Below are 19,515 nucleotides of genomic sequence, written 5' to 3'. Positions count from 1 at the left end.
TTATATTATACTGTCTTATATTATATATCTTTCAACTGCACTGTGCTTGTGCTTATATAATTCACATAGCTGCCATGCACCGAAGTAGATATATTAGAATGTACGTGGACTTTTTTTTAATAAAATGAGGATAATACAAATCATATTCAGTATTAATTATATTATATTATATTATATTATATATCTTTCAACTGCACTGTGCCTGTGCTTATATAACTCACACATAGCTGTCATGCACAGTAGTAGATATTAGAAACTAATTAAATAAAATGATAATGATAACTCCAATGACCTGAAATCTACTGAATATATCATGGAATCTGGGTATTGATTGAAACCAAATGAGCACTACATTACCCAGAATGCAACACTAATCAACATTCTCTGTGATTGGATGTTCGTCAGATCTACTGAGCAGGACGTAAAGAGAACCTCACTACTAAGAAAACATTCCACGGTGAGTTCAGTCTTTTTATAATTTATTTCAGCTTCCATAATTTAGCGTGGAATACACAGAGCATAATTTTGACGTGCTTTTATTGCCAGCGGTTATCGGTAGACTCTTAGTGTGCACTCATAACATGATTCATAAATAAAACCGTGCACGCTTTTCCCAGTAAATTATTGCCGAGGGCGGTTAACTTATTGTGTCCGGCTTTCTGTATCTCTTTTGCTGGTTATGCTACTGTTTGACGCATGTATTGAGTTCTGCTGTGTCAGTTGGCTTCAGCATTGCTTTAACGTTATATCTGAATTGGCTATCATTAATCATTAAGCAACTTACCTTAATTTCAGATGTCTGGACGTAGAGTGGTGGTTTTCCCCTCTGTGTCCGAGCTTGGACCCACTCTGGCTCAGCTGGTGTCCTCTCGTGCAGAGAAAGCTCTAAGAGCTCGAAGCTCCTTCTCTCTGGGTCTTTCAGGTGGGAGTTTGGTTGCCATGCTGAGTAAGGATCTTCCTGCTGTAGAGAACCTGGACTGCAGCCGATGGCTTATCGGCTTTTGTGATGAGAGACTCGTTCCTTTCAGTGATCCTGAGAGCACTTATGGCTTATATAAGGTGACTCTGTGCAATCTTTTACCCTTAACCTGTAGAGCTCTTTTAGTAATGGAGAAGTCCATTGTCATTCATAGTTCATTCTTTCAGACATGTGACTGGCAAAACTGCCATAGAATTGCAGCACAGGCCTGTCAATTTTCAATCTGTTTCAAGCCACAAATATTTTGCTACCCTCATAAAATTAAAAACAAAGACAGAAAAGAAACAGATATGTGAACGAACTGCCAGTTTGTTAAAGTTTTTTTGTTTTTTTTGTTTTACATGCTGTTGCTGGCAACTTTAAAGCTGCAGTAGGGAGTTTTGAGAAAATGTTGACTTAGCCTGAAAATTTGAACAAGCACAACTTACAGGTCCAACCCCCTTGCTCTCTGCTGCGCTACAGCCCTCCCTCCACAGCTCCTCCCCCACAGCTCCTCCCTCCACAGCTCCTCCCCCACAGCGGAGCCTGCCGTGAACGCGCAGGCTAGTAAGCAGGACCACCGATGACGGCGGATTATAAACAGTTATGGAACATTCACTATAGGGACTAGGGCTGCAACTAACGATTATTTTGATAATCGATTAATCGGGCGATTATTTTTTCGATTAATCGATTAATCGTATAGAAATTAAATTAGTTTTTTTTTATAACTAAATAAAACCGTAAATCAGGGTATTTATGTGTAAAAGTGTACTTTAAAAAGTGCAAAAGCCACACATTGAGTTTTACTAATATCAATATTTGCATTGTTTTTAATGATAATTGCTGATGGCAAGTTGACAAACATGATTATTGTTAAAAAAATGATATCCAACATATTATGTTTTAACACAATTTTTGTTAAAACAAATTTACACAGACATGTTGTTCAGATGTGAATATCTGAACTAAAAACAAACTAAAAACATCTAAAATATATAATTCATTTAATTTTTATTTAAAATTAATTATATATAAGGAATATAAGGATAAAGAATATAATATATATTATATATAATATATAAAAGAATAATATAAGGATAAATTGATTAAATAAATATAGAAAGACTGAAAACAATTGTGTGAATGTAGAGCCGCAGTAGATCGCGTTTGAAAAACAATTAAAACTTAGTAGACAAATGCTATAAAAAGAGAACGGAATGGAGGTAACGTTACCCAGCAAGCTAACAGGCTTGAGTAAAGGACAGGAGAAATTATGCATTAGTGCACAAGTATTTGCTGAAAACCACTGAGTACAGTGACTAAAAAACAATATTTTACTGCTGCTGTTATTAACTGCCTTTATATTTAGTGCTTCGCTTTGTAAAGACCGTTTTAATTTAACCTATTTCTGCGGTAGCGCTATTTTAATCCATCACTTACGTTGCGAGCGAACTGATTGCGCAACCTGATGCTCGAGACAAAAAGACATCCCGGAAGTCCCGGGAGTCTCCCGCATATTGATTGCGGCTCCCTGATGCCCGCGAATTAGTTCAAACTCCCGAAATCTAGAGCGCGCAAGCAAGAGCGCGCATCCGAGACAGAAGAGACTGCTCCAAACCGTGTAGCGCGCGCGCTCGGCAGAGCGCCTGAGGGAGAGAGACCTTGCGTGTGTGTGCGTACCAGTAAACGCTCCCCGTGACGTAAGCAGACCAACTAATCGATAATGACATTCGTTGACAACGATTTTCATAATCGATTATAATCGATTTTATCGATTAGTTGTTGCAGCCCTAATAGGGACGAAACATCAACAATATGCTTTACATTGACTATGGCCTGCCCATACTTTGACTACAAACTTGGTCCTCAAATCATTATGTATTTTGCTATACATTTAACTTTATAAGGTTGCACTCTTTCTATAAGTTATAAATAGCTAGTAAGATAACGTTAAAGGATTAGTTCACTTTAAAAAAAACTTTTGCTGATAATTTACTCACCCCCATGTCATCCAAGATGTCCATGTCTTTCTTTCTTCAGTCGAAAAGAAATTAAGGTTTTTGATGAAAACATTCCAGGCTATTTCTCCATATAATTGACTTCAATAGGACACAAACGTTTCAAGGACCAAATAACAGTTTCAGTGCAGCTTCAAAGGGCTTTAAATGATACCAGAAGATGAATAAGGGTCTTATCTAGCGAAACGATCGGTCATTTCAAAAATAAATACAAAACTTTAAGTTTTATAAGCACAAATGCTCGCCTTGCTCTGTTATGTGATGCATGTTCGTGATCCTGTTCAATCTCGTTCATCAAAATGAACAAATCTTTTTTCGAGTCATTTCGTTCGTTGAATGAATTTGGATGAACGAGTTTGAACAGGAGAGTCACGAACGACGGTACACTCGCGCTGTGCAAGAGAGGGGTGATCAGCGTGTACACGACCGTGATTGACACTGCTAAGACATTCCTCCTGGCTCTGATTGGTTGTTTCTGACCGGGAGCGGTGTATTTCTGCAAATGGCAATATGAGCACTGGGAGGAGCCAGAGGAGCTTGATTTTTTCAGATTATCTGTCTCATATTCTACTTTCAGGACATAATGAGTTTTAACAAATATTTGTTTACAAAAGTTACCTACTGGAGCTTTAATCAAAATCACTTCACCTCCCTCTTGCAGCGACTTCTCTTCTCTGATGATGTGTTTACTGGCGCGAGGGCGCGATCAAACTGTCACTCACATGAGATCGACCAATAGCAAATCCCAACCATCCAATCAAGTCCCGCCTTGCTTTTTTTTTCGTTCGAGAAGCCGTTTCACCTAGATATACGTCACATCGACTATCGCAACCTCTGTTTCATGCTGACTTTAATGTGAAAAAACTTCTTAAACACTTAATGTAGCTAATTTACTATATTTAAAGATTAAATTCAGTATACACCTTATTGATTAAGCGTTAATGTTTTTCAGAATGTTGCGTTTATATTTTAGGTTCATCAGCTTTCCTTTATATAGTATGCATGTGTTATAGTATGTATACTGAAATGTGGTCTTTTAATATCACTGTTTTAGTACATTAAGGCAGCAAGTACAAACCTGGTAAAAAATAAATGCTGGGCAACGCTGAATCGCCATTAATCGCATCCAAAATAAAAGTTTGTTTACATAATATAGGTGTGTGTACTGTGTAGAATTATTTTGTATATATAAATACACACACATGCATGTACAGATTTAAGAAAAATGTGTTATTTATATATAAAATATTTATATTTCTATATAATATACATTATGTATAAATATATATACGGTATATACATGCACATTTTTTTTAAATATATACTTGCTTATGTGTGTATATATACAAAATAAGTCTACACAGTACACACACATATATTATGTAAACAAAAACGTTTATTTTGGATGCGATTAATCGTTGCCAAGCACTAAAATAAATAAATAACTGGTGGGCAGCAGAAGAACGGCTTGTTTTATCCTCCAGGTGGGTGTTTCTATGAGGGTGTGAATACTGATTGCTTTTTATATCTTACAGAATCAATTGTTTGGGAAAATCAACATTCCAGAAGAAAGGATTTTGGCTATAGATCCGTCTTTACCTGTGCAAGAATGTGCTGATGATTATGCTGACAAACTGAGCAAGGTGCGATTTCAGTTCATAGACTAAATAAATTGAACTAATTTGATTGATTGATTTTCAATTCATAGTTCTTAATAGAATTTTGTCATTTTAGGCCTTTAGCCCAGAGCAAATCCCAGTTTTTGACATGCTCTTGCTGGGTATGGGACCAGACGGACACACCTGCTCTCTCTTTCCAGATCATCCTTTATTACAGGTTTCAGATAAATTCATAATAAAGCAGAATCAGAGTTCATTTTCAGTAGATTAATGTAATAACCTATGATGATGATGATAACATGCTAATAGGAATATAGCTAAAATAAGATTTCCTATACAACATATACTTTTAGTTTAGCATTGTTAAATCCCACTTATTATAGAATCCTATTTATAATTTAGATTCCCACAAAACCCTCCCTTTTATCAGTTTTGAATTGTATTTTGTTGGCTTACTTTTTTTAAAGTATTGATTTATCATTGTAGGAAAGCCAGAGGACAGTGGCCGCAATCTCTGATTCCCCCAAACCACCCCCTCAGCGTGTCACTATGACATTACCCACGGTTAACGCTGCTCGATGTGTGGTGTTTGTGTCAACAGGAGGCAGCAAAGCTCCTGTACTCAAGGTAAGCACTTTCATTAGTGCCTCAGAACCTGCTGTATTTCTACAATGATGAATGTTGCATTGGTATTCTTTCTGTTTTATTTATTTTTGATCCTGTAACTGTCTGTAATTCTGTAGCATGTATTGGAGGGTGGAGAAGGGCCCGCACTTCCGTCAGCTCTGGTGGCTCCTAGACAGGGAGAGCTCTTCTGGCTTGTGGACGAGCCGGCGGCTGCCTCGCTCACGTCTCAGGTGGAGAGGCCAGGTCCTGGGGCAAAACTCTGACACAACTTGTAGAAGCACTTTCTTGTATTCTTTAAAAAGCACTGTGTTTGCAAAATGTTTTTCTTCATAGCACTTATGAAAATCATAACTGTAATTACTGCGGTTATCGTTATTACTGCAAACTGTATAAAAATTTAAAAAAGAGATCTTTGAAGCTTTCAAATCTGTCATTAATTTTTATGACATTAATTAACGCAGTTGTTACCATAGCTTTATTGCCATAACAATAACTGTGGAAATGATGGTTACCATTGTAAATGTTTATTAGATGCAATAAAAAAAAGGCCAACATTTTTTCATACAATTACAGGAGGTTAATAACCATTTCTGAAATTTTCCACTTTTGTTGTATTTCATTGTATTTCAAGTGCAAAAAAGAGCCATTTTATGGTGTAATATGCAGGGTTATTACAGTTAACAAAACTAAACCCAACTAAAATCATTAAAAATTACACTTAAAATAAAAATGTATATTTTTAACTTGATGTACTAAAATAACTAAAACTGAAACATACATATAGCAATAAATACAAAACATATACAGAAGAATCTAATACAAAAATGTACTATAAAATTATAACTAAAACTTCATCTAAAATAAAAATGAACACTGAAAATATTAAAGCTAAGTCAAAATGTTAATAAAAATGTCTCAAAGATACTAAAACAACACTGGTTATATAAAAATGAAATGTAAAACTTGCTAATAGACGGTGCACTATGAATGGGAGAAATTGCAACGCGCAATATGGTGGAATAAGTCCCGCCTTCTAATTAAAAGAGCCAATCAGCAATTGTTAAAGTCATTGCGCCACTGCAGCTGCCATAAGAAATGCTGCTTATGAATGGGCATGTGCATTGGCTGGTCAGCTGAAAACGGCAGTTTTTTTTTTGTTTTTGTTTTTTGTCATGACTTGAGCTTTTAAAAACAAAATTTATGAGACTGTTGTCAGATTTTATTGGTGATTTCAAATATAAAATTTAATCGTGAGCTTAGTGAACAGCTTTGGGGAATTTGATGTTTGCCCATGCAAAGAGATAGGAGCCATACCTGCATGACTGAAATAGAGGCGTTTCAAAGATGGCCGCTGAGTGAAATGACTTGGACTTTGCTAATATTTTCTGTCATTGTTGAATACTGTGTTACAACATTAACTTTATTTTCAATAATAATCGGTAACATTTTATCATTTGACAGATATTGCTTTAATATGGGAGGGAAAAATATTTTTCAAAGCTTGTGTGTGCTCACGCAAAACTTTTCCGTTCCCTCCAGAATCTTTAGGTTTGCAAAACAACAAAGTTTTGCTTGTGAAACTTTTGTAAGTTTGGACAAACACTTCCGGTTTAATTTCCCTCTGTTAAAGGTTTAGTACAGTACAGTGCCCCTAAAGGGAAATATGGAAGGAAAACAATATGAGATGGGAGGCAAAATTATATGTCAATGCTTTTGTGTTCTCTTGCAAATGTTTGCATTTCCCAGAGAAACTTTGTGTTCCCATGCAAAAATGTTGCGTTCCCCCGAGAAAGAACACAAAGGTTTTGTGATTGTGAGTGAATGCAAAGTTTCTTGGGGGAACACAAAACATTTGTGAGAGAACACAAAGGCATTGACTTAATATTGTTCCTCCCATCTCATATTTTTTTCCACCACTGTGTCCCTTTAGGGGCTCTGTAGAAATAGGTATGCCAATGGATCAGAAATAGATGAACGGGTTAAATATGTGGAAATAAATTCAGAGACTACTAAGTTGTTATAAAGATTGATAATGGCTTATAATTGAAAGATATTATGGTAACACTTCACAATAAGGTTTCATTTGTTAACATTAGCTAGTTTAAGTATTAACAAACATGAACTAACCATGATCAATACATTTGTTACTGTTTTTGTTGTGTTATGATGTATTAATAAATGCTGAAATTAACCTTAACTAAGATTAATACAAGCTGTAGAAGTGCAGTTCATTATTAGTTCATATTAACTAATAAAGTTAATGAAACCTTATTGTAACATGATACACGAGAATATGAAATGGATCCCTCCCCTTTAAACGTCAGCGTAACATCCCCTTTAACTCGCTCGTCTTGCAGTGTTGTCAATGCAGGCTGATTTTGGTCGGCGGAATTATTTATACTAAAGTTACCCCTTTTTAACTTTCTACCTCCTCATTAACTGGGTGTAACTCTAGTTTAGCAGTAAGGGATTCTGCCTGTTTGTAAAGAGTCTGTGCTGCAGAATGCTCTGGTTCGTGTCGGTGCTGTGGTGCAGTCTGATGAACACTGGACCAGCTCAAGGATACTTCCATGAGGAGCGCTGGAGCCCGGAGTCTGCTATATTAGCTCCCCGAGTAATGATCGCTCTCATCTGCAGAAACACACAGCACTCTCTGCCGCATTTCCTCGGAACTATTGAGCGCCTCAATTACCCCAAAGATCGAATAGCGCTCTGGTAAGTAAGTGTGTGTGTGTGTGTGTGTGTGTGTGTGTGTGTGTGTGTGTGTAAGTAACGGCGCGTTGTGTTTCTGATGTCATGATGTTATAATCTCTGAACACGTCATAATTCCTGTCTCTGTGTTAATATCACTTAATTTTGATGTCTGTGAACATCTGTCTGCCAGCAGCTCAATATGGAGGCTTGAAGGGACAAACTGGAGAGAGAGAGAGAGAGAGAAAAGATGGGAGGGGTTTCTCCAGACTCCCTCAGTCTTCCCTACCAAGGTTGATTTTATCGCGGAAAGTTGTCATTGTCCTTTACAATGAATGGGTGTCAGTTACCAAGAACGTCTTGACCTTGATTGAATTATCATATATAATGGCAAGAGAATACATGATACAGTTAGTTCACCTATTTGGCTCTCCAGAAACAGGGAGAGGGAACAATGTAGAACATTAGCTTAGATGTATAAACCTTATTTGTGTGTGTGTGTGTGTGTGTGTGTGTGTGTGTGTGTGTGTGTGTGTGTGTTAGCGTATGGGTCTATTAAAAGTCTCACAAGCAACATGTGGATTAAGCTATTTTCTTAATAATAAAAAGCTGCCAGGTGTTGGAGCTGTGACTGGTTAGTGCTCATGCTCCAACAAGCTGATAGACTGAATCTAGCTTGTATCATTTGGTGATCCTATCTCCCTCCTCTTACCTTCACCATTTTTTCTGTTTTATGTATACCGTAAGTACGACTTTACTGTATATTTTCTTTATGTGGTAATTAAGTCCATCCAAATTAATTGGTTTTCATGTGAAAAACATAATTTAATATGACTGAATTCACCTGACTACATTAAGTTACACAAGCGAAAATAATAGTTTAGACTAAGTAGAAATAGCTTTTAAGGGGAACAGCTGAACTGAATGGGAAATTTATGTCCATAAACATTGTAGAAATGCATTACAATATTGCCTAAAGATAACTAATTTCATTACTTATGGAAAGTAATGTGTTAAGTTACTTTTAGCTGTGCAGCCATTCAGGAGAATAAAGTTCAACACTTACTTTAGCAATAAAAAAAATAGAAACACAAATGTGATGTTTTGCTTATTAGAATGGCTGAATTGAATTATAGAAGATCAGCAGTAAAGACATTAGTTAATAAAGTGAGATTAAATAAAGTTTGTGTAATTTAACATATTTAATTAATTCAGGTTTGTGTAATATTCTGAGTTTGCATTTCACTGTTTTTATTCATTTTGAGTAATACTGAATCTGTTTTTGTGCCAGTGATATGAGTAAATGCTCACATTAGTCTAGATCTACAATAAGCATCATGTTTAGCGCACACAACACCAATGCACTTACTCCTGATTTCTCTTAACATGGGGACAGGAGAGCTGTCAGTCGAATGAGAAAACAAAGTAACTTGCATTAGCCTATTATGTGAAAAAGTAACTCAAATTTTGTTGGAAATTTAAAAGTAATGTGTTACTTTACTAGTTACTTGAAAAAGTAATCTGATTACGTAACTCACATTACTTGTAATGCATTACCCTCAACACTGTCCATAAACCGAAATCAGCATAATTTTTTTTTAATGCTGTCACCCATATAATCCAACAGGGGGCCTCAATATGACATTTGTATTTAAATTAATATTAGCATAATCAAACTCTAAATTAAAATGCAAAAAAAAAATGCATTAATAGCAAGTGTAATGCAAATGTAAATTAAATTTATTTCTTATTTAATAAAATAAAAATATGTATTTTCTCCCCTCAATAACTGTTGTTTTAATAGAAGAACACACAGTTCTTGAAACTTGCAAAGTCACACATCGTCGAAACACACACATTATCATACAAAACAGCAAATAAATAGCGGACAAGGCCTAATATTGGGAAGCCTTTGAATATTGTGTTGGACAACTGGGGACCTTTGAGTCAAAAAGTTGAGAACCACTGATATAGACTTTGTAACAATCTGGCTTGAATTCCTGTCCTGATTCCGTCTGTACTGTAGGAGTAGTTGTTGGCCAGAGTTGTGTTCTCACAGATCCGTGTGGCATTCAAACTCCGTTTGGATTTGTAGACGCTTAGGCATCACAGCTGTGTGCTGCTGCAGGAGACGCATCTGGACTGGTGAAGTCATGTTGTAATGAGAATCTCTGTTCTTGCTAAGACAGCCAGAGAAAAGTAGGACGCTCGTCTGTTTACTTTATCTCTGCTCCTGTGTTTCTATGATAACCAGATAGCTTTGCAGTTTCACTTCTCATGTTCTGCAACCCTTTTAGTCTAGTTATGCTGTAAGGAAGTAGTTTAATTTAGAGCTTTTGTATTTCTTGATTTATTTTATGCACTGAAAGAATCTCTTGAAATATGGTGTGATTATACTAGTGGTGGTAATCATAAGCTTGCAGTTGACTAATGTAATCTTTAGTTTTTACCCGATATTGTAGAAAGTAAAGTGCACATAATGAGCACCATCTCTATGTTTCTATTGCAATAATGACAGGGTAGCAACCGACCACAATATTGACAACACTACATACCTACTGCGAGACTGGCTCATCAATGTACAGAAACTCTACCATTATGTGGAGTGGAGGCCGAAGGAGGAACCAAGGTTTGCCATGTTTCTTCACTTGTGATTTCATGGAATGAGTGAATTTGTGCATTTCCTGGTATTTCTCTCACTTATTCAGAGAATATCATAATGAGGAAGGACCGAAGGAGTGGACGAACGAGCGCTACGCCTATGTCATGAAGCTGCGGCAGGCAGCGCTTGAGTCTGCACGAGAGATGTGGGCAGACTATCTCATGGTGAGATTGCTACACGATGTCCATTCTCTTTGTTAGGATCATGACTCTCTGAGTTGGTAAATAGAGACTTGTGGCCATTGGTGTAATTCATAAAAATTTGTACTTTCCTTCAAAGCAATTTTTTAATTGTTTTTAATTGAAAAAAACTTCTGGAATCGCAAAATAAATCAGGATTAATTAGTATAAGATAATAAACAGGTATGATTCTTCTCAAATCAACATTTCATGTTTATGTTGTGAAAAGCTGTGTAATATATGATATATACATGCTGCACTTAATCCCTTAAAAGCGGGCACAATCAGAAAGTTTGATTAGAGTCATGATTGTTCTTGATTTTTCTTCAAGAACGAGCTTCTGGTGATTATCTTGAGCAAAAACAAAGTGCTGTCATGAAACTCTAGTTGGTGCAAGCTGATGGGTCCTTAACTCAAACACTTTCAATCACATCATTCTCTATAGGGCACAGCTGATTGGTTCATGGCCACCAGTAGCCAATGAGCTTGCTGCTCAACCTTCAAATACTTGGTCAGCATTTCTCTCAGCAGTGCAGCGGAAACCCTTCTCCAGCTCCACCTGTATATATATATGGATAATTCATGTACGCTATATTGTACAGCAGTAGCATGTCTTGCTCACAGCAGCGTGTCATGAATGTATTGGCAAGTAGCAAGTCCTGTATACTTGCTCTGCAGCAGCAGCATTGCAGATCTATTCTGCCAAGACCAAATATATCAACAGTGTCATACTCATTACCATGCCAAACACTCTGAGAGTTGTCATGACGGAAATTTTGTTTTTGCAGGCAGCCTGGTCATGCATGCATGAAAAATATATTGTTATTTTAAATCTTTCAGATGATTGATTGTGATAATCTTCTGATCAACCGAGACGTCTTATGGAAACTAATAAATGAGAACAAGACAATCGTGGCACCAATGATGGAGTCTCGTGCTGCCTACTCAAACTTCTGGTGTGGAATGTCATCCCAGGTACAGGTCTTGTATATATATATGTATGTAATGCTTCATAACACTTTCTTCAGAAATATGGAAAAAATGTATATATTTTTCATCAATTACACTAGGGCTACTATAAGCGAACTCCTGCCTACATTCCCATGCGTAAGCAAGTGCGTAGGGGTTGCTTTGCCGTTCCCATGGTGCACTCGACTTTCCTGGTGGACCTGCGGAAAGAAGCTTCCAGAATGCTGGCTTTTCACCCGCCACATTCAGAGTACACCTGGGCCTTTGATGACATCATAGTCTTCTCTTTTTCAGCCCGCATGGGAGGTGAGTGCCTCAAATTTAGAATAATGTACATTCCCTCATGGCGTTCTAAACCTGCATGACTTTCTTTTTCACACTTGAATTGGCACATCTGGGTCCAGACCTTAAATTCACCAAAAAATGATGCACCTCTTGATGGGAATAACATCACAACATATCTTGTATTGACAATGCAAAGTCCAGCACTCTGTAAAGGTTTGGACTCAGAGGTAACAATTCATGTGTAAAAATGATTCTTCATGTTCCCTCTCAACCATTCTTTCACCATTTGAGCCTGATGAATCATTGTCATCCTGGAATATGGCCATGATGTGTCTTCCTACATGGTTGTTTAAAACAGAACTAAGTAACTTTTTTACCTTAGCCGAACAGCTTTGGAGTCATTGTAATGTTTATATTACTGATTTCATGTTGAATTGTGGTCGTCTCGCACCCCCCTGGTGCCTGTGAGCTGCAAAACCACCCTTGCAACTTTGGGCCGGCGGGCAGTGTTAGGAAGTATCGTGTAATATCAGGTCTCGCGAGGTAACGTATTGCTTTACGGCACGCGTACACGCCCCCATCCAGGATACGGCTAGCTATAAGAACAACTATCGTCCCATGGCAAAGCTGGCATATAAGAAGCAGAAAGCTAGAAAAGCATTGTCGGAGGAACAGAGAAAGAGGAAATGGCAGACTGACCGAGCGAGGAGTCAGACACGAGTAAACATCGGACCTGCGTTTTCAGAATGGTGAAAAAAGACGAAGAAAGCGCGGTCGGAAGAGTCTCGAAAAAGGTAACGAGAATCTGACAGCACGAGGAACCGGACAAGAGTCCCACTCGCTCAGTCTTTCACTGTTAAAGTTGATTCCTGCGATTATCATGAGAACAGTTGTCAATATCTCACATAATTATCAGGACATAAATAAGCCTACATGTTGTAAATAGTGTAAATGAGCGCAATTTGCAAACTATTATGATAAATTGCAATAATCATGTCTAACAACATCATAACGGACATTGTTACGAAATCAGGGCTCTCAAGTGTCACGCATTGAGCGTGACAGTCACTCATTTCGGTCTTTTGTCACGCTCTCCCGCCACACATTGTATTTCTCACGCTGAAAAACTATTTGTAATATATTTAATATGCCGCAGCGCCCAAAACTCTGGCCGCGCTGCTCTCACTGTGGAACCGGCAGGAATCAAGCGCGTCTCCTCTGGTGTTGTTCGTCGAGCTACACAATAGCCAATCAGAAAATAGCACTATTGTATCTGGGTAAGATTTAACGCAACAACCAATGACAAAAATGTATCTGTCGGCTGGATGTCACTCTTGCCTGTCTTCAAAACTTGAGAGCCCTGCGAAATAATGCGACGAACATGATACACTTTATTGGTGTCATTTGGCATTTAGGCTCAGGTAAGCCTAACGCGGTAGCCTACTTTATTATTATGAAGTGCAGAGACCGTGAGTGCAGATACGCTCTGCGTGAGTGGTGTTTACGACAGTAACGTTAAATACAAGTACTCTACATGACTCTAGGGATCGCTGTTTGACAAAAACAGAAATCCTGCATAGTGCCGCTTTAAGAAACGAAAAGCTACACACTCCATCAGTTAGGGTTAAAAGAACTGATGCCAAACATATAACATGCTAGAAACACAATAACACACTGATGATACAGTCATAGACTCTTAAGCATTTGCCTATTTAAATCCAAACAGCGATTTTATTTTATTTTATTTGTGGCCAGGCAGTGTATTTTAAAGAATATTGATAATGAAAGTCAATGGGGTCCAGAAAGTTGTTCCACAGAAAGAATGCCATACAGGTTTAGAAAGACATGAGGGCGAGTAAATGATGACATACTTTTAATTTTTGTGTAAACTACCCCTTTAAGAGGATATTGTGCATATTATTCCACAATTTAATTTGCATTCTCTGTGTTTTTGCAGAGGTTCAAATGTTTGTTTGTAACAAGGAAACTTACGGATATCTCCCAGTGCCCCTTCGTGCCCACAGCACTCTGCAAGATGAGGCAGACAGCTTCATTCATACAGTGCTGGAGGTCAATGGTACGTTTCAGATGTACAAAGTAGAAAAGCCTATGTTTTATCGAATGTAACGACCCCTGGTTACACTTTATTTCAATAGTCTATAATGTCATACATACTATAATGTCTACATGTCAACTAACTCTCATTAGAGTATTAGTAGACTTTTAGGTTAGGGTTGGTAGAATAATTTGACATGCAGTGCTAGGTAGATTACTTACAAATTGTAATAACATGTAATCAATAGAAAAGAAACAAGTCTGATTACGAGTATTTTAAAATGTAATATAATCTAATTACAAGTACTTCTTTCTTTTATCTGATTTCGTAATCCAGATTACATGTAATCAGTTACTACCCAGCACTGTTGACACGTACTTGCAAAGTTACTCATAGTCAGTAGAATGTCTGTTGGGGAGCATCAAAATAAAGTGTTAGCAGATATTAAGCAGACAGTCTACTAATAGTCTAATGACAGTTAGTTGACATGTAGTTGCAAAGTTACTTGTAGTTAGAAGAATGTCTAAAGTGGACCATCGAAATAAACTGTTTTCATTTACAGTGAGAAATCCTCCAGTTGAGCCCTCCAGATACTTGCCCAAACCTGTCAAAAACCCTGACAAAATGGGCTTTGATGAGGTAACTGGACTTTTATTTCATCAAAATGGGCTTTGTCAATTTTAGCGATTAAATGGTTCTTTGGTGACGTTGTATTTTCATTGAATGCTTTTATGTGTTTTAACAGGTGTTTATGATCAACCTGAAGCGACGGGACGACCGTCGGGAGCGCATGCTGAGGGCTTTGAGAGAGCAAGAGATCGACTGCAAGATTATCGCTGCTGTTGATGGCAAGTAAGTTCACTTCTGTTGCCTTCAAACAAATGCAGCATTCATATCCGGGACAAAACATCAGCTCACAGCCTCTCCTTCTACACCAGAGCTATGAACGAGAGTGAGATCAATACTATGGGAATCCACATGCTTCCCGGCTACAGTGACCCGTACCACGGCAGACCTCTCACAAGAGGAGAGCTGGGCTGCTTCCTGTCCCACTACAACATCTGGAAAGAGGTCTGGCACACATACCAGTTTATAGTTACGTTCCAAAATCTAGTTAGTCGCCTAGCTGACCCTTATGCTCACCAAGGCTGCATTTATTTGATCAAAAATTTAAAACAACTGTTTTCTACTCTTTTAAAGAGAAACTTGGCAACTATTTCAACTTCATAAAACCGTTTAGAAATCATTTGACTGGTTAAAAAACCTGTTCCGGTTAAAATGGTGACTTTCCCCGCTCCCTCTAGCATTCCGCAAATTAGTTTTTTTTACGACAGTGTTGTGAAATATACGCCTCACAGCTGTAGGGGGAGCTCGTTGAGAATACATGCGACAACTAAAGCGAAGAAATAGCCAGAGTTGCCTAGTGCCCCTTTAAATTAAAATGTATTCCTGTAGAGTAAAGCTGAACTTTCAGCATCATTACTCCAGTCTTCACATAATCCTTCAGAAATCCTTTTAATATGATGATTTGATGCAAAAGAAACATTTATGATTATCATCAATGTTGAAAACAGTTGTGCTGCAGTTATTTGGCTATGAACAAAGTTTCTTGTTCTTGTTTCAGGGCAGCATAACGTTGCTACCTACATTTTGGAAGAGCCTTGAGTTAATAATCTCGAATAGATAGACGGCTCACTGGGTTTTGGAAGAGAGTGTGAATGTAGAGTAAGGGTTTTTGTGAGCATCAGAAACTTTGATGTTTATGTGCTGTGCAGATTGTAGACAGAGGCCTGAACACCTCGCTGGTGCTTGAAGATGATTTGCGGTTTGAGATTTTCTTCAAGCGACGGCTGCAGAATTTAATGATTGAGGTCGAGAGTAAGGCTCTGGACTGGGACCTCATGTGAGTGGGTCTACTTTCATTGACTGCACTCACTTTTTGGTTCATGTATTGATGGGAGATTGTTCATATTGCATGTTGAACCCTTGCAGTTATATTGGGAGGAAGAGGATGCAAGTGGACCGGCCTGAAAAAGCAGTGCCAAAAATTCGTAACCTGGTGGAGGCGGACTATTCCTACTGGACTTTGGGTTACATGATGTCATTGCAAGGAGCCAAAAAGCTCCTCAAAGCAGAACCACTCCGTAAAATTTTGCCTGTGGATGAATTCCTTCCTGTTATGTTTAATAAGCATCCTGTGTAAGTACTACAAATGGAGAAAACCCTCTGTACATCCCATATATGCCAATAACATTGCTTATAATTCTAGCTAAATTATTCCTAGATCATCTTCTATAATATAAGTTGCAGAATACTATTTTTTCATGGTGCTGTGATTTATAGTCTAAAGCCCCCACGTCATCCAAGATATTCATGTCTTTCTTCAGTCGAAAAGAAATGAAAGTTTTTGAGGAAAACATTCCAGGATTTTTCTCCATATAGAGGACTTTAACGGTTATCAACGGGTTGAAGGTCCAAATTGCAGTTTCAATGCAGCTTTAAAGGGCTTTACATGATCCCAGCCGAGGAATAAGGGTCTTATCTAGCCAAACCATCGGTTTTAACATTTATATACATTTTAAACACAAATGCTCTTCTTGCACTAGCTGTGATGCGCGTGACGTAATCGTGCGTTGAGAGGTCATGCGTGACGTAGGCAGAAGTACCGACCTAGTGTTTACAAAGCGAACATGCAAAGACTAAGTCAGACACCCTTTACAAAAAAAATAAAAGGTAAAACAATGATGTTTAGCGATTGTGAAGATGGAGGAGAAAATAAGATGGAGTTTTTCGCCTACCCTACATTTTTTAACCGGAACACACGTGACCTTTCAACGTGATTACGCAATGCGTGGCGCATCACAGCCAGTGCAAGACGAGCATTTGTGGTTAAAAAGTATATATTTTTTTTAGAAAATGACTGATCGTTTGGCTAGATAAGACCCTTATTCCTCGTCTGGGATCGTGTAAAGCCCTTTGAAGCTGCATTGAAACTGCAATTTGGAACTTCAACCTGTTGATAATCCTTAAATATCACATTTTAATTCTGAAGTGAGCTAATCCTTTAATTTGTAAATGAATAAATGCTGGAATATGTATTTATTATTATTATTGTTATATATCATGATATGTTTTGCTTTTGTCTAATATAACATCTCGGTCTTCATCTTCACATCTAATATCCTCACCTTCAGATCAGATTACATGGAGCAGTTTGAGACAAGGGACCTGAAAGCGTTCTCAGCGGAGCCCTTGCTTGTGTTCCCTACGCACTACACGGGCGAACCTGGGTACATCAGTGACACTGAAACCTCCACGGTGTGGGACAATGACAGAGTGCGCACAGACTGGGACAGGAAGCGCTCGGGTAAGACCCGGGAACAGGCTGAGATCAGCACAGAGGCCCAAAACTCAGATGTGCTCCAGTCTCCTCTGGACAGGACGGCCCGAGATGAACTATGAGAGACATTGTTTTGGACACGCCGCTGGACTTGGTTCTAGGGGACTTTATACCTTATAAGCACAATATGAGTGAGCAGATGAGGCCCTTTTATAGATTTCTTTTTTATTATTGTTGTTTGCCAGAAAAGAATTTGAGCTTAAACGTTTGTCCCTTCATTTGTAGATTATCAAATTGGTAACAGTGAGCACAGCACCTGTTCCTCCTGCGATAAAGATGCCAGGTGTTTGAAAAACAGTTTATGATTATCTTCAGTAACACATTATAGTTAGGTTCAATATAAGGTTCAATTTGTTAACATTAGTTAACTGGATTAGCTCAACAATAATAAAATAAAAAATCTTTTAAATACGCAAAATAAAGGCATACGCAAAATAAAGGAAGCGAGGCCTGGTTGAGTTGAGTTAGTAGTGTGTTGGTTAAGGTGACGTTTACCAAACACGCTAAAGCGGTTGACCAATCACAACACACTTAGTCAAGCCGACCAATCAGAGCACAATGTGCTTTTCATAAGGAGGGACTTCATAGAGACAGGAACTAAACAAAGCTTTACTGACAGACTGGGTAGAGAGGTGCTGCAACAATGTAAAATATGTAAAATAAAAAAATATGGTTTTTTTTACATTCAAGCATGAAAACACATTCTAGTAGAGCATAATAACTAAAACATAATAGGTCCTCTTTAATAGACTTGAGCTGACATGTACTTACAACGAACTAATGTTAAACTAGATTCATAAACACTGTAACAAATGTTTTGCTCATTGTTAGTTAATGCTTTAACTAATGGACCTTATTGTAAAGTTTTTAATCAGTCTGGGAGAAAAAAGTTGAAATAATCACATTCAATTTTTTGCAGTGTTCACATTCCAGGCAAGAACATAGTCATTTTAATAATAATAATAAAAGACACATGAAGCATGTTGCTATTTTTAGGCATGAAGCATGTTATATTAACATGAAGGATGTTGTTATTTTTAGGCCTTGATACCATTACCACCTTTGTTGGCGTTTCAGGCTGTCACTTCCCCTCATCAAAGCCAACATCCGTACACGCCTCACTCTGTGGTTTTTCTGTTGTATCATCAGGACAGAAATGAAAGGTCTTCACACATTCCACACAGCAACTTCGGCCTTTACTTCCTTGCTTTTTTGCTTAGCAGGCTTCAAATGTGCTTGATGTGAATCCTTGCGATTGCGCTGTTTAGTCACACTGTCATACTATCAGTAGCTATGTATGTAACTGTGACTGTTTCTGTATTTCACCAACTGTGCCTTAAATATAAAGAATGGTTAAAAACATGTCACTGAAAGGAATGTTATGAGTCTTTATTTTTGGCGGAATTGTTAGATGGAGGCTGCGTGTAATTTCTGGAGATACTGATTGTCGTGACCATTTAATTTGACATCATATCAACATCTATATTTATCATCCAGGGTTAATTATATCACAGCTGCGTAGCCACAAGTCAAAAATGAGGATGCTGGCATAGGCTTACAAACCACTATCCTGCATGCTGAATGAAGATAGATGATCATGTGACTACTGCTTTGAATGTAAATCTCGATTCATTGGTGGGTAAATTTAGTTTGAACACAATACCGAATTGGAACAAACCATTTATAGCATATTTAACAGGGGCTTTCCATGCTTATTATACCAGTTCCGTGAAGCACAACAGATGCCACTATGATGTTGCTTGGCTTTGTCAGACTGAGTCCAAAACAAAAAGTGTTTATCGGTTAATTTGGTAATTCAGTTTTTCAAAGCATGCTTGTGTACGTTGTGTTGAGACATATATTGAGTGTTTATATTGAGAATACTTATATTATATTACTATGTTGTACTGAAATACTTACCTGTGTCACTAAACATTTTAACTTTAAAACATAAGAGTTACGCTACTCTATCGTTCAAAAGTTTGGTGTCTGTAAGATAATATAAGGAGTCTCTTATGCTCAGCAAGGCTACATCTATTTGATCAAAA

At 37.7% G+C, this 19,515-nt stretch overlaps 2 protein-coding genes across 2 annotated transcripts; both read left to right on the top strand.

The window, feature by feature from the left end:
* The first annotated feature begins 354 nt into the window (after positions 1 to 354).
* Positions 355 to 5,792, top strand: pgls (6-phosphogluconolactonase). The gene is made up of 6 exons (XM_077213581.1): positions 355 to 457; positions 796 to 1,059; positions 4,515 to 4,622; positions 4,714 to 4,815; positions 5,085 to 5,225; positions 5,342 to 5,792. Exons 1-6 carry the CDS (start codon positions 395 to 397, stop codon positions 5,486 to 5,488), a joined length of 825 nt encoding a protein of 274 aa, XP_077069696.1. The 5' UTR covers positions 355 to 394; the 3' UTR covers positions 5,489 to 5,792.
* Positions 5,793 to 7,547: 1,755 nt separating this feature from the next.
* On the top strand, positions 7,548 to 18,840 carry colgalt1a (collagen beta(1-O)galactosyltransferase 1a). The gene is made up of 12 exons (XM_077213574.1): positions 7,548 to 7,940; positions 10,435 to 10,545; positions 10,625 to 10,742; positions 11,598 to 11,732; positions 11,828 to 12,032; positions 13,969 to 14,088; positions 14,630 to 14,706; positions 14,813 to 14,919; positions 15,006 to 15,138; positions 15,843 to 15,970; positions 16,060 to 16,266; positions 17,262 to 18,840. The coding sequence occupies exons 1-12, from the start codon at positions 7,729 to 7,731 to the stop codon at positions 17,527 to 17,529; spliced, it is 1,821 nt and encodes a 606-aa protein (XP_077069689.1). The 5' UTR covers positions 7,548 to 7,728; the 3' UTR covers positions 17,530 to 18,840.
* The last annotated feature ends 675 nt before the right edge of the window (positions 18,841 to 19,515 follow it).

Source organism: Siphateles boraxobius, unplaced genomic scaffold (assembly GCF_051911475.1).
Source record: "Siphateles boraxobius isolate OS27281-9 unplaced genomic scaffold, OSU_SipBor_1 66, whole genome shotgun sequence".
NCBI classification, from domain to species: domain Eukaryota; kingdom Metazoa; phylum Chordata; class Actinopteri; order Cypriniformes; family Leuciscidae; genus Siphateles; species Siphateles boraxobius.
The sequence above is the reverse complement of the archived record's forward strand: the minus strand, read 5'-3'. Positions and strand labels throughout refer to the sequence as shown.

Excerpts from the sequence above, each read along its gene's own strand:
- colgalt1a (XM_077213574.1), top strand. The coding sequence starts at position 7,729 with ATGCTCTGGTTCGTGTCGGTGCTGTGGTGCAGTCTGATGAACACTGGA. Across the intron at positions 11,733-11,827 it reads GGTGTGGAATGTCATCCCAG|GGCTACTATAAGCGAACTCC; the intron begins GTACAGGTCTTG and ends CAATTACACTAG. Across the intron at positions 16,267-17,261 it reads ATGTTTAATAAGCATCCTGT|ATCAGATTACATGGAGCAGT; the intron begins GTAAGTACTACA and ends CCTCACCTTCAG.
- pgls (XM_077213581.1), top strand. The coding sequence starts at position 395 with ATGTTCGTCAGATCTACTGAGCAGGACGTAAAGAGAACCTCACTACTA. Across the intron at positions 458-795 it reads TACTAAGAAAACATTCCACG|ATGTCTGGACGTAGAGTGGT; the intron begins GTGAGTTCAGTC and ends CCTTAATTTCAG. Across the intron at positions 1,060-4,514 it reads GCACTTATGGCTTATATAAG|AATCAATTGTTTGGGAAAAT; the intron begins GTGACTCTGTGC and ends TATATCTTACAG.